Source organism: Peromyscus eremicus, chromosome 20, assembly GCF_949786415.1.
Source record: "Peromyscus eremicus chromosome 20, PerEre_H2_v1, whole genome shotgun sequence".
In the NCBI taxonomy this organism is placed as follows: Eukaryota; Metazoa; Chordata; class Mammalia; order Rodentia; family Cricetidae; genus Peromyscus; species Peromyscus eremicus.
The window spans coordinates 4,736,130-4,755,189 of record NC_081436.1 but is presented as its reverse complement, the minus strand read 5'-3'; the positions used below and the strand labels follow the sequence as shown (position 1 = coordinate 4,755,189).

Here is a 19,060-nt window from a genome sequence, read left to right as displayed (position 1 = left end):
GTGTAGGTGGGCAGAGGATGGGACCCATATGCTATAGTACCCCAATTTCCAAGGTATAGAAACAAAGCCCCAAGTAGTAGAGTGCATTCAGCTCACCATGTAACCTTGGCTGGTCTGGAACTTGCAATTAAAAAACAGAGATCCCACTGGCCAGCTTGAACTACGAAGTGACACCCTGTCTCAAAATAACAAAGCTGGGCTGGAGAGACGGCCCAGAGGTTAAAAGCACTGGCAGCTTTTCCAAAGGACCAGAGTTCAACTCCCAGCACCCACATGGTGGCTCATTACATATCAGTAATGAGACCTGGTGCCTTCTTCTGGAGCGCAGGCAGAACACTGTATATATATCATAAATAAATAAATCTTAAAAAAAAAAATAGAGATCCCTTCACTCCTGAGCGCTGGGATTAAAGGTGTGGGTCGACACACCAGCTGAGACCAGCCAACCTGAAGTAAACTAAGGGAAGCACAGAGGGGAAGGCAGACTCACAGGACCAGCCGGAACAGGTGTTATAGACACAGAGACAGGCTCTTTACAAAAACCAAGAGAACCCTGGGATCAACTTTATTGCTGATGGGTGCAGCTCTTCCTCCCTGCACCCTTGGTCTCTCCAGTGGTCCAAAGCCCCTCCACAGGATAGCACAGTGCTTAGGCTCTGCTGGGCCAGAGGCAGGGAAGACAGCCTGTCTCAGACCCTACCCCGGCCTAGTTCCCCCCACTCCCACCCACCCTATTGCACATCATCATGTAAACATGGCTTCAGGCATGGCCTGGAACAGGATTGAGGCAGATTGATGTGTAAACGGATCTGGGACCAGGAACTAGAGCCAGTCCCCCGGCTCCACCTTCTGCTGAGGCCACAGCTCCATCTGAAAAGGCCGGAGACTGGGTCCCAAACTCTGGCTCAGATTATGCAGCAGTACAGATGGTTCGGTTCCCTCCTCCACCCACACTCTCAGATTCCAACCACCCTGGCTCGCTTCCAGGCCTAGGCAGTGTCCAGTTTTCTCCTTCTCAACCCCTAGCGAGGGGTCGGTCACTGGTGCTGTTTCTTCCCGGAAGCCCGGGGGAAACCAGAGACAGGCAACGGCAGTCTGTCCAGCCCTAGAAAAGAGAAAGCAGACAGACAGAGTGGACACAGGTCCAGCTCCTCAGAGGTGAAGCAACCAGGGCAGGCAAGGACTGAATGAGACAGGTAACATAAAAAAAGGGAGCACACCCTCTTCTCTGCTGGGGCCACCCTCAGAATGAACATCCCTAGCCCACAGTTCACACTCCCTTACCAAAGGCTCGAATCAGCTCTGCCCTCACAGCTGCAGTGAAGGTCTTCACCAGACAGAGTGTGGTGAGGCCAGCAAAGGCTGCATTGTAGAGGAACACGATGTAGAAATTGCCCAGCCAGTTGAAGCGTCCGAAGTCACCCAGCAGGTCAAAGCGAGTCAGCCCTGAAGTAATAAGAAGGGGGATCCCCCAAGCCCTCTCCTCAAAGGAGCCCAACTTTCTGCTGCCCCCTCGTGGCCACATCAGAACATCACATCGGCTAGCATGGCTGTGCAAGAATTACTACTCTCAAGCCCATTCTAGGCCAGGCCAGTTCAGGTAGCTCTAGGAGTTCCCAGGATGACAAGTGGTTCCTAGCTAAGAATCTACAAGTCGGCCACTAAGTTTCCAGTAGTGCACATTCAGTAACTAAGAAAGACTAAGCACACAGTGCAAACTGTCATCACGCCTTTTTTTTTTTTTTTTTTTAATCCCAATTCCACTTCTCCATAGCTGGGTGATGCATGGCAAGTTCCTTAAATGCTCTGGGCCTCAGTTTCCTCAATTTTAAAACAGAGAAAGCAATGGGGCTATAATAATTAAGGCAATACACACATTTACCTGTTTGTACCAGGCACTATTACAATCTCCCCTTCTTTCTCTCTTTTGAGACACTCTCCTGTGTTCCAGCCTGGCTGTGCTACGTAGCTGAGGATCACTAAGAACTAGAAGTTTGTTTGTTTTTTTCCCCTGAGACAGGGTTTCTCTGTGCAGCCCTGACTGTCCTGGAACTCACTCTGTACACCAGGCTGGCCTCAAATTTAAGAGATCCGCCTGCCTCGGCCTCCCAAATTCTGGGATCAAAGGTGTGAGTGTGCCACCACCGACTGGCTCCTGCCCTCTTCTAGCCTCTTCTGGACCAGACACACAAATGGTGCACAGACATACATGCACATACAACAAACAAAACCGAAAACAAGCACCCAAAGCTTGGTGCAGGCCTTTATGGAGCTACATCTTCTCCTTCTGCACAGAAGGGAGTCGCTCTTTGTGGGTGTGCTGTGGACACTAGGGAGCACATCTAATTACAAAGTATTTTTTCTTTCTTCTGTGTGTGTGTGTGTGTGTGTGTGTGTGTGTGTGTGTGTGTGAATGCACATGCACAGGTAAAAGACAACTGGAGACCATGGGTTCTCTCCTCTCTTGTGGGTTCCAGGGATTGAACTCCAGTCAAGAGGCTTGATGGTGGCAACTGCCTTTACCCACTGAGATATCCCCTTTTGACCCTGACCCTTGAATACCTTTTTTGAGTACATACTCAAAAAAAAAAAAAAAAAGCCCGGTGCTAGAGCTGGTTCATTAGTTAAGCGCACTGGCTGTTTTTCCCAGAGGACCCAGGTTCAATTCCCAGCACCTGCATGGCAGCTCACAACTGTCTGTAACTCCAGTTCCAGAGATCAACATCCTCACACAGACATACATGCAGGCAGAACACCAACGCATATAAAAAATATTGAAAAAAAAAAAAAAAAAACAGTTCTGGGACTGGAGAGATGGCCGTAGTTAAGAGCATATGTCGCCCTTGCAGGAAGGAGTACCTGGGTCAGTGCCCAGCAGCCAGGAGTGGCTTACCACCACCGGAATCTCCAGTTCCAGGGCATCTGACCCCCTCTTCTGGCACCTCCACAGGTACATGCATGAAAGAGGTGGAAACATACACACAGGCAAACACTCATACACATAAACTACTAAATCTTAGAAAAAATAAAGCCCAGCTCGGTATGGTGTTGTATCACATAATTCCAGCATTCTGGAGGCTGAGGCAGAATGATTAGTGAGACCTTGGCAGTTCTGTTCTGTTACAGGGTCTCCCTGGGTAGCCCAGACTTGCTTGAAACTCCCTATGAAGCCCAGACTGGCCTTTAAAACTCATTTTTTTTTAAACTTTATTTTTTTTAATTTTTATTTTCCGTGCATCGGGGTTTTTCCTGCATATCCATCCAAGATCCCCTGGAACTGCAGTTACAGACAGTTGTGAGCTGCCATCTGGGTGCTGGGAATTGAACCCAGGACCTCTGAAAGAGGAGTCAGTGCTCTCAACCTCTGAGCCATCTCTCCAGCTCCCAAATCTCATTTTTAAAGCTATGAAAACAAAGCAAATCAGTTCTCTTCCCGACTTCCAGTTCTTACCGAGGGTCCGAGAGAAGACAGGAAGCGCGGAGCTCAGGACCAGCAGGCAGACGCAGTTCCCGATTATCTGTGAGAGAAAACAGAGAAGAAGCAAAACAGCAGGAACTGCCAGCACCCGGGAGGCAGAGGCAGGCCCACTCTGTGAGTTCCAGGACAGTCAGGGCTGCACAGAGAAACCTGGGGGGTGGGCTGCCAACACCCAGGGCTCACCCACCAGGAGGCCTCTCCCCTTTCCCTGCTATACCTGTGTCATAGCTGTGTCATGCCATCTGGGCCTCAGGCTTCGGAAAAGTGGAGAACTGTAGAAACCCACGACCGAAGACACCATCAGGTAACTGTTGCCCTGGGTTAGGGAAAAACTGGCCAGCTTCTAAGTAACCACTGCCTGTCTCAGAGAAAAGACTCCTCAGACCTCTTTCCAAGATGAAAGTTTTCTGTGTGGGGTATGTGATGTCCATGTGTATGCAGAGGCCACAGGTCAAGGCTGGGCATCTTCTCCTATCATTATTCATTTTATTTACTATTTTGTTTGTTGGTGTGTGTGAGGGTGTGCTACAGAGAACAGCTTTCAGGGGTTAGTCTTTCACACCACTGTGAGTTCCCAGGGGTAGAACCCAGATTGTCAGGCTTGCAGGGTAGACACTTTTACCTACTGAGCCATCTTTTAAAAACACTTTCCTCAATGTGTGTACGTGTGTGGGGTATGTGCATATGAGTGTGGATACCTACAAAGGCCAGAAGAGGGAGTCAGATCCTCTGCAGCTAGAGTTACAGACGGTTGTGAGCCAACTGAATTCGGGTGCTGGGAACTGAATTCGGTGCTCTTATAAGAGCACCACTACCCCTCCCCTAACCGCTGACTCCTCTCCCAGCCCTCGCTGAACCATCTCGCCAGCTACAACCTTACTCTTTTCTGAGACAGGCTATTTCAAGCCTAGAACTTACCAGTTTGGCTAGACCGGCTCTTGAACAAACCACCAGATCTTCCTGTCTCTGCCTCCCAGCACTGGACTACAGGCAGATGCACTTAGCCGACTGAGTTATCTCCCCAGTCCTCAAGATCAAATATTTCCTTGTCTGAACCCAAGTTAGATGAAGATTTGCCCCCCTTCCTCCTCCTCCTCCTCCTCCTCCTCCTCCTCCTCCTCCTCCTCCTCTTCAGTGTTCCCAAGGAGTCTATTGGAGTCCTGGGAGGCAGGTTTGGTAAGCAGAAGCCATGGGAATTTCCAGAAGGATACAAGATCAATATGACCTGGATGATGGCACCAAAGGATCCCAGTTTGGAGAAGGAGACCTGGCCCAGGGAGGCATCCTGTGGGGGTGGGGTGGCATGATTTAGGGACATTCCCACCATGAGTACCACTAGCTCTACCCAGCCTCCTCTCTGTCCTCAGCTTCTGTGTTTCTCTCTCTCCAACATCCCCCCACCCCTCTTAAGACATTATGCTATATAGCACAATGTAGCCCATTCTGTCCTGAAACTTGTGGCAATCCACCTGCTCCAGCCTCCAAGTGCTAGGATAACAGGCGTAAGACACCATATCCAGCTTCCCTAGCCTTTCTCAATTAAGTCCTCTCCAAAAGAAGTGGTGGGAAAGAAGAGAGCCCTGTACCTGAATGCCCCGCGGCATGGCGGCCTCGTCGATGAGCAGCTCCAGGATATGGATGGCCACAATAAGCACAGACAGGCCCTGTGTGCAGCAAGGGCACCAACTCCCATCATCCCTGCTCCAGCCCACAGCTGGGCTCTGAGCTCACCGGTAAGAGCATTCTCTTTAGTTCAGCGTTTTGTTTGTAAGAGTACTGCTCCCAAGCAGCTTTAGGGACCTCTTCGAGCTGCTGCTAGCAACACAGCACTCTGAGGATATTACTGGATGAACTGCTTCCAAATGGATGGACTGCAAAGCCTAACCAGAGAGAGCACACCTATGGGGCAGGGGGTGTAACTCTGCAGAGCACTGAATACATGCCAAGGCCTGGTCCAAGCCCAGCCATACACACACACACACACACACACACACACACACACACACACACAAGAAATGACCTGGAGAAAGGTACTGTTTCCTCTGAAACTATTCCTGAAGTCCTAATCCAGTACTGAAGAGACACTAGATTTTAACCTTTGTTCTCATTCCAAGGCAAATCTGTGTGTCTTCTCAATGACTTTGTGGGATTTGGGGCAAGTCAGCTGTGTTTCTTCATCTACAAAATGGGAATTAATGTTCTTAGCACAGGAAGGGACACAAAGCAGGCACTCTGACAGGCAACTACCACAATGGACGACAACCATGTCCACGTACACCTCTGTCCTCCCTGAGGATGCTCAAGTACCCATACTCCCCATGCCCACCAAGGCTAGTCAACCCACCGTCAGCAGCAGCAAGCACAGCATGGCCAGAGGGTAGCCCAAGTTCCGCTGCCAGGCTGAAGCCTTCCGCCGCTTTTCTGTGCAGGAATGGGAGGTTGTTAGCAAGTACCTGGAACAAGGATCTGCTCTCCCTGGGTAAAGCACCAGTCCACATACCCAAGAGGACCCTCTGTGTCTGCAGAGCCAGGACTTGTCTGTGCAGCAGCTCCATGTCCAAAGGCAGCCAGCAGGAGGTGGGATCTGAGGCAGAGAACACACTTCCCTGCAGTGCTCGCCCAGGCCAGTCCACCACCCAAGCAAGGGGGTATCTGAACTCACTGCAGATCCTCCGAGTGAGAGCTGCCTCCTCAAACGCTGAACAGTTCAGCTGTTCTTCCAGATCTTCCAGTAGCTGAGGGCAGGGGGAGAGGGGGCTGTCAGAGGCTCTGACCCCAACAGCCCTCTACAGTCCCGGTCTTGGCTCTAACTCTCCTTCACCCCCCATGCCCAGCAGCTTTGTCCTATCCCTTCCAACCCGAGTTCTGACCAGCTCAAGAGGATGGGGCAAAGGACACAGAAGCCAACCGAGGCTGTGGCCTTCTGCAGGTTGTGCACAACACAACCCTAGGTTCATTTCAGGGTTCGGCTTCAGATGCAGGAGATTCACCCTGTACAAAAGGCAAGGAGCACTACATACTCGAGGTTTGACCAGCAACTTCCCAGTGACGGAGAACATGCGGGCGAGACCCAGTGGAGTGCACACTGTTGGGACAAGAGCTTGTCAGTCACCCGCTAGATCCTTCCCCTGCCCTTCTCCTTCCACCCCGACTGCTGGAGCCTCCCCGACTCTGCACTCACCCAGGAGGAGGAGGACTCCAAGGAAGGAGATACAGGAGTAGAGGTAGGGGAGGTAGTACTCCCAGAAGTCTAAAGACAAGAAAAGGCATGTCAGCTTGTCTTACTCCTCCTGATTACCAGGAGGTGACAGACCTCAGGGTCTAGACAAGAACAATTCAAACACCGCAGGCTACAGGCAAGTAACACACATGGGAAAGCTGCTCCAGGTTAGCGGTAGAGTGCTGGGCAAACTAGAGACCCTGAATTATACAAGACACAGCTGCTGTCTGGTCCAGGTGAGCAGGGTTAAGTATAGCCAGATCCTCTCCCTTGTCAAGCAAGGCAGAAACTGAGATGAAACTTCTCGGTTCTAAAGTAGGAGGCCAGATATGGTGGCACACATGCCTGGTAACCCCAGCAGAATCAGGAGGTGGAGGCAGAAAGATTTCAAGGCCAGCCTGGGCTTCATAGTCAACAATTGGTTATCTATTATTTATTTGTTTATTTTTAAAGATTTATTTATTTATGATGTATACAGTGTTCTGTCTACATTCATGCTTGTAGGCTAGAAGATTACACCAGATCTCATTACGGATGGTTGTGAGCCACCATGTGGTTGCTGGGAATTGAACTCAGGACCTCTGGAAGAACAGCCAGTGCTCTTAACTGCTGAGCCATCTCTCCAGCCCCTGTTTATTTTTAAACAAGGTCTTTCTATGTAGTCCAGGCTGGCTTGGAACTCACAGGGATCCACCTGCCTCAGCCTCCTGAATGCTGGGATTAAAACTGTGTGCTACCATGCCTGGCTGATTATCTATTTTTTAAAATCACTGCGTGGACCCAGGGAATATTTCTATGTGTTGGATATGTCCAAAGTCCATCAGTTTGGAACTCCAGCCTACAGGAACGCTGTCAGTCTTCTCCACTTAGGGGGACTACAGTTGACTAAATGCACACGGCCAATTCAAGAGCCAGGACTTCTTTTCTTTTCTTTTCTCTTCTTTTCAGACAGAATCTCAGATGAGTGGTGGTGGTGGTGAACACCTTTAATACCAACACTTGGTAGGCAGAAGCAAGCAGATCTCTGTGAGTTGGAGAATAGCCAAGGTTTCTTTGTGTAGCAAAGAAACACTCTCCAAAAGAGAGAGCGAGAGAGACAGAGCATCTTCCTCTGTGTCCCAAGATGCAAACTCACTGTATGAACTCATGGCAAGTCACCCTTAGTCCCGAGTGCTCAGATTACAAGCTCTGAAGAGGAGGTGGACGGACAGGGGCTGGAGAGATGCTCAGTGTAAGAGCAGCTGTTGATCTTACAGAGGACCCAGGTTTGGTTCCCAGCCCCACAGGGCAGCTCACAGCCTCCTGTAACTCCAGTTCCAGAAGATCTGATGCCCTCTTCTGGTCTCTGTTGGCACTGCACAGATGTGGTGCACAAACACAGATACAGGGAAAACACCCAATACACATAAATCTTGTAAAAAGAGGAAAAGGCTGGCGCTCTGTTGTGGTTTGGATATAAAACGGTCTTTCAAAACGTGAATGTTGAAGGCTTGGGCCCCCATTACAACGGGCAGAGGTGGTGTTCTTAGGACGTGACTGGAGCATAGTTTTAGCCATCCATGGGTTTAGAGGCTTTGCTCCAGCACATGATCCTTGCCATGAGGTTCGGCTTCACCACAGCCCAGAAACCAGAGCCAAATGACCACAGACCGAAACCTCTGAACCCATGAGCCAAAACTGTTCCTCCTTTAGATTAGTGACAGAAAATTGAACTCTCACCATAGAGTGATTCCCTGCTGGCCTTGTCATTATCTACAATGGCGGATGCCACCCATACCATGCCCAGGACAAGCAGAGTGAGGAGTATCAACATCACCACTGTCTCGTAGACCCGGCCCAGGACACCCTACAGGAGGAAGAAACGGGTAAAGCAGAGGAGGGGGGTCAACTTTACAGCAGGGTGAGGAAGGAAGGAGACATTAGAGCTGCGGCTGGGCTTGGGAGACCAAGGAGGTCTGGATTCAGCAGGCAGGAGGGGCTGTTTCTCTCTTCTAATTCTGAATCGCTCTGCCTTCCTACTCCCCAATCTGGGTTCATTCCATATCCTGGGGATCCACTTGTAAACCCATCCTCGAATCATTCCATCTCCTCGTCTGTTCCGAGAAGATGATCCCTGACATCTGCACCACACAGGCTCTCTGCTCTGACTTCTAGTTCAGCCTGCCCCAGGCAAGGATCAGCAGGGAAGTGGAAGGTAGTGGAACAAGTCTGGGATTTCCTATGCAGGATTTCCTATGCTTTCTCTCACCTGTGGCATGATGGCTTCCAGCAGCAGCTATGACAGTAAGACAGTAACTCTTCTGCTAAATGAGCAGCTCATATTCTCAATTTTACCTACCAGCAGTTCTAGAAATGCCCTGTAGGCTAGGGGTGACAATGACTTCTCATGTTGCTACAGCCTCAGACTCCTTGTTCCATCCCTTAACTCTGACTGAAGTCTGCAAATTATCTCCTATGTCAACTCCCTAGACCAGAGTTCTGCTCCTGGCCTGAGTTGACTAATATTCCCACATTACCTTTCTGGAGCCAGCGAAGCCCTCAGACTCTGTGAAGAAATATGCAAAGGGCATAAGGAAGATGAGGGACAGGTTGGAGAAGAGAAAAACGAGGTTCCAAAGACCTAGAGCCAAAAAGGAAAAGCAGAGGTGGTCATTAAGGGGCCAGTGGAGGTGGGCGCCATGACTGATTAGCCCAAGGCTGCCTGGGTCTGCCTAATTACCTGCCCTACTCCCTGCCCCAGCTCCAGTCCAGAGCCACATACCGTGGATGAGGGAGCCGTTGAGCCACTGGATATAGTAGTTCCGTGGCAATGAGAGCAACACCTCATTGCTGAGGATGGAGAAGGGTAAGAGTAAGACGGCCCCCAGGGCGACTGCCAGGGTAAAGGTGCACAGCTCCAGCCTAAGAAGGGAAGAGGAGGTGTCTGCCCAGCACTCACCGCCCTGCTGCCCTAGAAGACCCATTTTCCCCAAGGGCATCTATGGCTTCTAGAACCAGCCGGAGCGACGGGAAGGAGCTACCCAGCTGGGCTCTGCCCACTGCTATCCCATCCTAGTCCTCACCTACAGGGTAGCCTTGGCACCTGGAATGGATGCCAACTCAGGCATTCACAGGCACCTGATCACCGGCCATGTCACTTGTTTAGGCTATCCTGGGAATGTGATCTTCCCATACAAGCCCATAGGGCATGCCAGGAATGCTAACAAAGCAAGGGGCGTGGCACCTCCTCTGCTTAGGGATATAGATTTCTGAGCTTGCCTCTTTCCCTACGGATAAGAGCTCAATCACTCCATATGGCTATGCCCTTTAAGAAGGCATTAGTGCAGAGGATAAAGACAAGCTAAAACCCAACTTCCGAAGCAAGGCCTGTGCCATGGGCCGCACCAACTGGAAACAAATTCAAAAGGAGAGCGCTGCCTTCTAGTCTGTCAAGCCAGAGGGGGCACCTCCACATTTCCTCTGTATGTGCTGCTAGTGAATAAGAACCGTCCATAGGAGGCTGGAGACATGGCTCAGTGGTTAATTCCCAGCAACCACATGACAGCTCACAGCTGTCTGTGACTACAGTTCCAGGGGACTCCACACCCATGGCAAAACACCAATTCACATAAAATAAAAATAAATAAGATTTAAAAAAATGTCCATAATAAGGGTCTTCCTCTAAGAACCAAGCATTTTTTGCCCTCAGGGTGTGTGTGTGTGTGTGTGTGTGTGTGTGTGTGTGTGTGTGTGTGTTTTCGGAAAGTGGGTGTTTTGAGACAGGGTTTCCCTGATCCCTCAGGGGTTTTTAATCTTCACCAAACCCTGTCCTGTTTCCTTAGCCTGTCTCCCCCTTCCATTCCCCACCCACATTGACTGCTGGGAAGTGAGGCCAAGCTGAAGCCATTTCTTGGTGACTCAGGCAGGTCCAAGCCAACATCCTGATCATGAAGCACCTGGCCCAACCAGGGAGACAGGAACAGCAGCTTTTCTGAGCATCCCCAGCATAAGGCAATGCCAGAAGAAGCCAGAGACAGGGTGGAAGTAGGAGCTCTTTCTCTCTTGGACAGATGACAGCTCCTTCTCCCGCTGCCCTAAAGGACTTTCCAGATCCCAGCGTTTAAGTCACTGGATTCGGGGTTTGAGGGAGCAACACTCACGCAATCTTGTTAACGGTGGCATCTTCATCATCCACTGCAAGAGACAGACAGGAAGGGGGCTCAGCAGGACAGCAGTGGGCAGTTCTGGGAGTCAGATGTACTATAATGTGTCCCCTGTCCCCACCACTGACAACAGTGCTGAAGAAGAGGCTCTGGGAGATCTTACATTATAAACCTCAACCTGTTCTCCAACCAAGGTGGCAGTTTAATCATCAGTGGTCCTAGGTACACAGAACATAAGCCCCAAATTCCCCTCCTCCTCCTCTTCCTCCTCTCCCTCCTCCCCACCATCACTATCACCACAGGTTCCTCTTTATAGAGACTCAGACTGCAGTCTGTGAGGTTGTTCATATCAGTGGTGAGGGGAAGAGGGGATTCACAGAGAAAAGTCCCCGAGGGGCAGCACTAATGGAGCTAACTTGCTAGGTGTGTTTCTCTAGACCCACTGAGATCTATGGGACCCAAAGCCACACTCTGAGAAAACTTAGTCTCTCCACAAAGAGAAAGATGAACGTTGCCAACCCTTGGGAGGTGCCAGGTCCAGCGGGAAAGCACTAGGAAAGAAGATGGCACAAAGCAAGTGCCCCGACACTCAGCCTGCAGCTGCCCACTTCAGGGTCACAAACGGCTCTCATTCGGTCCTCCCGTGACAAAGTACTAGGTGGACTTAATTATGCCCATTTTGTAGGGTGAAACTGAGGATTAGAAAAGCTACATGGATGCCGGCCGGTGGTGGCGCACGTCTTTAATCCTAGAACTTGGGAGGCAGAGGCAGGCGGATCTCTTGAGTTCAAGGCCAGCCTGGTCTACAAAGTGAGTTCCAGGAGAGTCAGGGCTACACAGAGAAACCCTGTCTCAAAAGGAAAGACAGGAAGGAAGGAAGAGGGAAGGAAAGAAAAGAAGGGAGAGGGAGGGAAGGAGGGAGAGAAGGAGGGAGGAAGGGAGAGAAGGAGGGAGGGAGGAAGAGAGAAAAAAGAGAAAGAAAAGCTACATGGATAGAGATGTGGTAGCACACACCAATACACCATGAAGCCCAGTATTTGGGAGGTAGAGACAGGAGTTCAAGGTCACCCTTAGCCACATAAAGAGTTTGAGGCCAGCCAGGACTACATGAGATATTGTCTATAAAACAAAATAAAACCAAGAAAGGGGTACCTGACTTTGAAAAAGCCACAATACAACATTATTTTGTACTCTACCTTAAAACATATAGAAATAAAGTAATTAAGTTACAAGAAAGAAACGAAAGCTATTTCCATCTAGGCCACCTTAGCTCTGCCCGTGGAAGGACGGGCCGAGGCAGCCGAGCTTCCAGCACAGCCACCTCTCCTGTCCCCACAGGCATCGTCACCCACTCCTCTGAGGCTAGCTCCATGGCAACCGGCACTCTGGCTGAGGTAGGAAGTCAGAAGCACCTGTGGTGAACTCAGCGGGCTTCTTGAAGCGGGTCAGGAAGACATGGCAGAGGATGTAGAGTGTCGCAAACAGAAGTATCGAGATCTGTGGCAAAAGACAGCCTGGAATGAGAACTTCTATAGTTTCCAGCACATTCCACAGCCCCAAGGGCCTCAATATAAAGCTCCATACATCCGGGGATTCTACAATTCTCACAGATGCCTTCCTTCTAGCTAAGAACCAAACAAGAGGATGTCCCAAGTCCCTGGGGAAACAGTGCCAACCCAGCCCCAGTACTCTGCTGGAGCTACAAGCTTCAACCATATCTTTAGAGGTGAGCAGAGACACTCCGAGAAATACATATACTCATGCACACCCCATACCCTAAATCAAGCCACAGAACAAGAGAGACTGACTATACTTTGAGAATATTCTGGGAAAGTAAAGGCTTGCGGAAAGATGTGTGCATTGTCTTGGTATGGCCTCTTACCCATCTCCATTTGCTGTCAAGGGAAAGGATACTCCGTGAACTACTATAAGAGAATCTCGTCTCTAGACCACATCAGAACTTCTACTGTGTTTCATCAGGGCCTGAAACATCAGGTCTGCTCTGTGCTAAACTAGAGCCCATTTAATTATCATTTAGCCTGAGATGTCAGGCCCAACATTTCCAGAGCTGGTTATCCGCCACTTTAAAGTAGTCAGTCCTCAGACCCTGCCACAAGTGACTTCCAACTTCAGGGCCAGGTCTCTTAGGACCTACCCACGGCCCTGAGTGGTTAGACCTCCAATTGACAGGACAGATAATTAGTGTGTGGGTTACATCTCTACACTATCTCAAAGTTGGAGAATGCCAAAAAAAAAGATGTCATTGTAGTTGAGGTAGGCAAAGACAAGATCAGCCTCATGTGTCTTCTAGTCTCCAGGAGGAACTGACCCTATAGGAAATCTGTACCGTGACAAGAACAACCAAGGAAGTCCTGTACCTAGAACAGAGCTGGAGCTTTTGACTTAGGGAAGCCCACAAAGATTGTAACTGCATTTTTACAGCCAAGTGTTCCGCCTTATTCCTCCCTGAACTTGCGTAATAGCCAAGGAGGTAGAGAGCTCAAAAGGTCAGGCGTGGGGTTCCACCCAATCCCAGTAGATAGAGGAAAAGCTGTTTCTTTCTCTCTCTCTCTCTCTCTCTCTCTCTCTCTCTCTCTCTCTCTCTCTCTCTCTCTCTCTCTCCAGGGTTCCTCTGTGTAGCCCTTGGCTGTCCTGGAACTCACTCTGTAAATCAGGCTGGCCTCGAACTCAGAGATCAGCCCTGCCTCTGCCTCCTGAGTGCTAGGATTAAAGGCATGCACCACCACCACCTCCACCTGGCCTAGGTTCTCTAGGTTCTCTAACTTCTAGATGAGAGCCATGTAGAGGAGGTAGTAGAAACCTTCAGCTGCCCTTGGCTGGTGCTGATGTCCTAAGCTAATGCTTTAGAAGGCAGAAACATACAGTTTCTGAGGGCTCATCCCTCCAGGTTGTCAGCCCCTATACAGCATCTCAAGGCCTAGATGTGCCTCCATGATATGCCCAATGTCCCAATGAGTACCTCTCCACCAAGGAACACACCAGGGATGCTACTCGATTCTTACACCTCGGGCCATACACTTGTACTTTCCAGCCCTCATCGATAAGGGAGACCTAGGTATATCCTGTTTGCCTCTACTTTCTCTTCAATCTAAGCATGCCTAGGGGTAGCCAGCCTAAAGCTCGGCCTGAGAAAAAGGATGACTCCATCTGTGTCTCCCCTCAATTTAGTAAGACTTCTTTCCATTCCTCCAGACTCCTCTCTTTTCATTTAGTACGTGCAGAGCTCTGTGGGAGAAACAGCCGACAGAGAGATGATCCAAGGAAAATATGCTTCCCTAAGTTCCACTGCATGTTCCTACCCTGGAGCAGTATACCACTGTGTGGAAGGTTCAGCTGCGGGCTGAACTCGAAGGAGTAAGGAGTCCACTAGATGTGCTCAGGACTACTGCGGACCCCCCTCCCAGAAGAACTCCCCTGAATGGCCAGAAAGCTGGACACCCAGTCTTCCAAGAGTGTCAAACCAATGATCAGGAAGTGTTGCGGGGTGTGCGTCACTGTGTTGGCTTGTGTTTGGCATGCTGCACGCCAGAGGCCCAGGGTTCAATCACAACGCGAATGAAAACAAACCACCATCCTTGAAGGGGAGAGAAAACAGGCGCCGCCGAGACTTCGGGGTGTCCCCATCTCCCTATCTGACAACCCACCTCGGCCAGGATTACTTTCTTCCTCAGTGGGAGGACCCACGACATCCCTACTCTTCTTCCCTCGCGCCAGCAGAGCAGATCCTTTAGTTAACTGCTCAATGTGACCGGGTCTCCAACACCCGCTACGATCGCCCTCCATCTACTTTCAAGGGGAACACGCACATCAACTTGTCCCGAAGCAAATCCGTCCTTTTCCAGAAGATCAGACTCTTCCTCGCAAGAGGACCCACCGCCAGGAACGCCCACCGGGGTGGAGTAGAAGGGGGCGGGGGGAGGGGCGAGCAGCCGGGGAACGGAAACCCCGCGGCTTTGTTTACGGCTCAGGGACCCGGCGGACCCGACTCCGGAGTTCGCCGTCCCGCCCCCGGCCCTCTCGGGGACCGAGGTGCTGGCAGCCCGGGCAGCAGGACTTCCTGTCCCCACCGCTGCCCGCCCGCGCCCCTCCCACCTCGGCCCGGCCCCTTCCCGCCCAGGTCCCGCACTCACGATGCACTCGCGGACCCTGTTGTGGAACAGCTGCTCTCGCACGGATAGCACTTCGTAGTCAGCTGCTTCCATACTCTGCTCAGCATGACTGGGGCGGGGGTGTCTCCGGGCCCGGGGAGGACGAGCGGGGATGAGGCCGCCGCCGCCGCCGCCGCCGCCGCCGCCCGCCAAGCACCCGGACCCAGCCGAGGAGCCGCTCCTCGCTGCCCGTGACGGAAACTCAAGGTAATCTGGGGCTCGGATTCAGCCGTCGGACGCCCCGCCCTTAAAGGGGCAGGTCCCAGCCCGCCTTGTCTTAAAGGGCTCGGGTCCCCCCGCTGCTCCCTCCCCTTTAAGGTGGGGGGGGTCACCCACAGTCACGTGTCAACGCTAGTACCGGCCGCCCAGCTACGCGGAAGCGCCTGGCTTGGTGCGAGCCTTTTAAGAGGCCCAGTGACGACACAAGGCATGGGCGGGTTTCTTCCAAAGAGCGGGACTGATTGGCTCCTCGTTGGCCGTCGCTCATCGTTAGGGGTGCGCTGATAGGATATTCTGGGAAGGGAGGTGGGATATTTTCGGCCTGTCGAAGCTGTTCTAAAACTTAAGAATCCACTTGATCCGCTGGTGAGATAGGATGGTTCCAGGGTATTAGTTAGTGTCAGCCACGATTTTAGTTTAAATGAATGGTTTGCATCCGGACAACCAGTCTAGATGTAAGAGCACCACGGAGCTGTGAGAAGGAGCCGCTGCCCTGGCACCCGTCAAGGGCCTAGAGCTTTTTCTGGAGGTGTGTTTGTATTGTAGTTCCCCGCAGCCACTCCTGAAAGCTTTCACTCAGTCATTTGTATGGAAGGCCTAGGGTATCAGAGGACAAATAGTAAAAGCAAAACAAAAACTGGATAGGGAAGCCGGGCGGTGGTGGCATAAGCCTTTCATCCCAGGAGGCAGAGACAGGTGGATCACTGAGTTCAAGCCACCCTGGTCTACAGAGTGAGTTCCAGGGCAGCCAGGGCTACACAGAAAAACCCTGGCTCAAAAACAAAAAACAAAAAACGAAAAAAAAAAATGGATAGGAGGCTACAGAAAAATGTCACGAAACTTTTGTTTGGTTGAGACAGGTCTTGCTATGCAAACCAGGTTATCCTTGAATTCTCAGCGATCTTCCTCAGCCTCCCAGTTGATTGCTAGATGATAGGCATGTTGTACCAGGCCCGGGCTATCCTGAAACCCTGTGAGGAAATGTCCACAGGGAATACTGGTGAGCAGATTGAGCGAAACATTAACTAACTACCAAACATTAACTACCTACCTGCTATGTGCCGTTCTCTTTATAGCCTTTATCTGATTTTAACATCATAGCAAGAATTTGAGACTAGAAATGAAAGGTTGTCGCGGTCCTACTTAAGACTTAGATTCTAGCTGGACTTTGTGACAGATGCCTTTAATTCCAGCAATAGGAAGGCAGAAGCAACTGGATCTCTAAACACAAGGCCAGCCTGGTCTACATATCCAATTCCAGGCCAACCAGAGTAACATGATAAGAATCTATCTCAAAAAGCAAAAACATATATGCAGATATATGTGTGTGTCTGTGTGTATAGCAAGCTTTCTTATTGGACTATCTTTGGATTGCCAGATAACAATATGGAGACTTATTAATTATGAAAACTTGGCCTTAGCTTAGGCTTTTCCCCAACTCACTCTTATAACTTAAATTAATCTGTTTTTATTAATCTATCTTCTTCCGCATGGCTCGGTTGCCTCTCCTCTGTACCACATGTCCGACTTCTTCAGTGTCTTTCTGTTGTCTCACATGCTCCTAGATTCATCCTGAGTTCCTCTCTCTGCCCAGAAGTCCCACCTATTCTATCCTGCCTAGCTATTGACCATTCAGCGCTTCATTAAACCAATCACAGTGACACATCTTCACACAGTGTAAACAAATATTCTTCAACATGTATGTGTACAAATAGTTGGCCCTCCACGTTGTTGAGTTCCACATCTGTGGGCTCAATTAATCTCAAAAAAAAAAAAAAAAAAAAACCCTAAAAAAACAAACCTTTGGGAGGGGTAGCTGTCAAGATGTCTCAGTTGGTAACATGCTTCTCTGCAAGCAGGAGCTAAGATCCATCCCCAGCAGCCACAATTAGTAGTGCATGCTGGTGAACCCAGCATGGGGCTGGGGAGGTGGAGACAGGAGGATCCCCAGGGCAGGCTGCCTAGCCAGCCTACTCTATTCATATAGCCCCAGGTAAAAGAACATTTGGAGTACAAAGAGGGAACCTGTCTCAAAAACAACAGCAAGATACATTTGGGGTAAATGTAACTCAGTGGTAAAGAACTTAGCATGTGCAAGGCCTTGGATTTGGCCCCTAGTACCATGAAAAAAACAATTTGGGAACAAAATCATGTCTGTACTGAACATGTATAGACTTTTAACTTCTTGTCATTATTCCTGAAACAATAGAGTATGATAACTATTTACATAGCATTTACATTTTATTAAGGATTGTAGGTGTTCTGGAGATGGTTTAAAGTATTCTTTTTTTTTTTTCATTTTGTTTTGTTTTTTTGAGACAGGGTTTCTCCATGTTGTTTTGGTGACTGTCCTGGATCTCGCTCTGTAGACCAGGCTGGCCTTGAATTCACAGAGATCTGCCTGGCTCTGCCTCCTGAGTGCTGGGATTAAAGGCACCACCGCCCAGCAGTTTAAGTATTCTGGAGGATATGCATAGGTTATATGCAAATTCTACCCCTCCCCCCCTTTTTTTTGAGACAAGATCCCTCTCTCTGTGCTTTCTTTCCTGAAATTTGATATTTAGACCAGGCTGACTTCAAATTCACAGAGACCTTCTGCCTCTGTCTCCTGAGTGCTGGAATTAAAGACATGTGCCACCATGCCCTACTCTACACCATTTTTAAATTTAAGTTTTACACATATTATACATATGTGAGTGTGTATGTGCACACTCACAAGTGTGCACAAGAGCAAGTTCATGCCAAAGTGCATGTGTGGAGGTCACAGGACAACTTGTGAGAGAGAGTTTTCTCCTTCCACAGTGTGGGTTCCAGTAATTGAACTCAGGTTATCAGATTTGGCAAGCAAGTGCCTTTACAGGCCAAACCATCTGAGTCCTCAGATACTTATTTCAACTATGAAAAGCATTGTGCTTTAATGACTGTATTGAAATGCAAGTCAAGTTGAGGTCGCATGTGTTGGTACATGCCTGTGATCCCAGCATATGGAAGGCTGAGACAGAAGGATGTGAGTTGGCCAGCCTGGGTTAATGAGTTCCAGTCCCACCTGGGCTACCTAACATGATCTTGTCTCAAAAATAAAGAAATTGATATTGTCTCAACAAAATAAAGCAAAAATAACTAAAAGACTTAGAGAAACAATCATACCACAAAGATACATGCTCAACTATGTTCATAGCAGCACTATTCATAATAGCCAGAACCTTGAAACAACCTAGATGCCCGTCAACTGAAGAATAGATTAAGAAAATGTGGTACATATACACAATGGAGTACTACTCAGCAGAGAAAAACAATGACAGCATGAAATTTGCAGGCAAATGGATGGAACTAGAAAAAATCATCCTGAGTGAGGTAACCCAAACCCAGAAGGACAAACATGGTATGTACTCACTCATAAGTGGATACTAGATATAAAACAAAGAACAATCAGACTGCAACCCACAGATCCAGGGAGGCTATAGTGGGGGGACCCTAGGATGACTGTGGCTTATAATAAGTTTTGGTTTTACTCAATCACTGGGCAAGCCTCAGTGAAACATTTCACTATTAGGATAAGAATTTGGACTGTATCAAGCTGATAATAGAAAAATAAATAAATAAAAATAAATAAATAAAGTGGAAAAAAAAGACTTAGAGCAAAACCAGAACATTTCATTCATATTTACTTAATTGGCATGCATAATATTAAGGTCCATAATGTGCCAAAGACTAGGCATGGGTAGCAGACAGAAATGAAGGATGGAGCTCCTGCCCTCGTAGAGCTTAGAATAATAGTAAAGATCAGTGAGAAGGAACTTGCAGCCACCTGTGACTCTAGTACCAGTGAGAT

General features: G+C 49.4%; 2 protein-coding genes across 4 annotated transcripts in view; one reads left to right on the top strand and one right to left on the bottom strand.

Moving 5' to 3' along the window:
- Window positions 1–532: 532 nt before the first annotated feature.
- Lmbr1l (limb development membrane protein 1 like) lies at window positions 533–15,354 on the bottom strand. 3 transcript variants are annotated; one of them, XM_059247396.1, is made up of 17 exons: window positions 14,992–15,354; window positions 12,253–12,337; window positions 10,838–10,871; window positions 9,460–9,599; window positions 9,215–9,318; window positions 8,418–8,544; window positions 6,660–6,728; window positions 6,499–6,563; window positions 6,141–6,213; window positions 5,979–6,062; window positions 5,823–5,899; window positions 5,065–5,142; window positions 4,690–4,763; window positions 3,696–3,786; window positions 3,452–3,518; window positions 1,285–1,446; window positions 533–1,105 (listed from the first exon to the last, which is right to left on the bottom strand). In XM_059247396.1, the coding sequence occupies exons 1-17, from the start codon at window positions 15,061–15,063 to the stop codon at window positions 1,038–1,040; spliced, it is 1,470 nt and encodes a 489-aa protein (XP_059103379.1). In that variant the 5' UTR covers window positions 15,064–15,354; the 3' UTR covers window positions 533–1,037. The 3 variants fall into 3 exon arrangements, with proteins under 3 accessions (XP_059103379.1, XP_059103381.1, XP_059103380.1); XM_059247398.1 differs by lacking the exon at window positions 14,992–15,354 and adding an exon at window positions 14,668–14,847; XM_059247397.1 differs by lacking the exon at window positions 14,992–15,354 and adding an exon at window positions 14,506–14,651.
- Window positions 15,107–19,060, top strand: part of LOC131896659 (uncharacterized proline-rich protein-like) — a 24,562-nt gene continuing 20,608 nt past the window's right edge. The window contains exon 1 of the mRNA XM_059247411.1: window positions 15,107–15,216. Coding sequence (XP_059103394.1) covers window positions 15,122–15,216 — 95 coding nt within the window. The 5' untranslated portion in view covers window positions 15,107–15,121. The remainder of the gene's footprint in view (window positions 15,217–19,060) is intronic.

What these genes read in the sequence shown, in the direction of transcription:
- Lmbr1l (XM_059247396.1), bottom strand. Translation starts at nt 15,063, where the DNA reads ATGGAAGCAGCTGACTACGAAGTGCTATCCGTGCGAGAGCAGCTGTTC. An exon ending in GCTTCGCTGGCTCCAGAAAG is followed by an intron (nt 8,545 to 9,214) that starts GTAATGTGGGAA and finishes TTCCTCCTGTAG; the next exon opens with GGTGTCCTGGGCCGGGTCTA. An exon ending in TGTGCTTGCTGCTGCTGACG is followed by an intron (nt 5,143 to 5,822) that starts GTGGGTTGACTA and finishes TGCTGCACACAG; the next exon opens with GGCCTGTCTGTGCTTATTGT.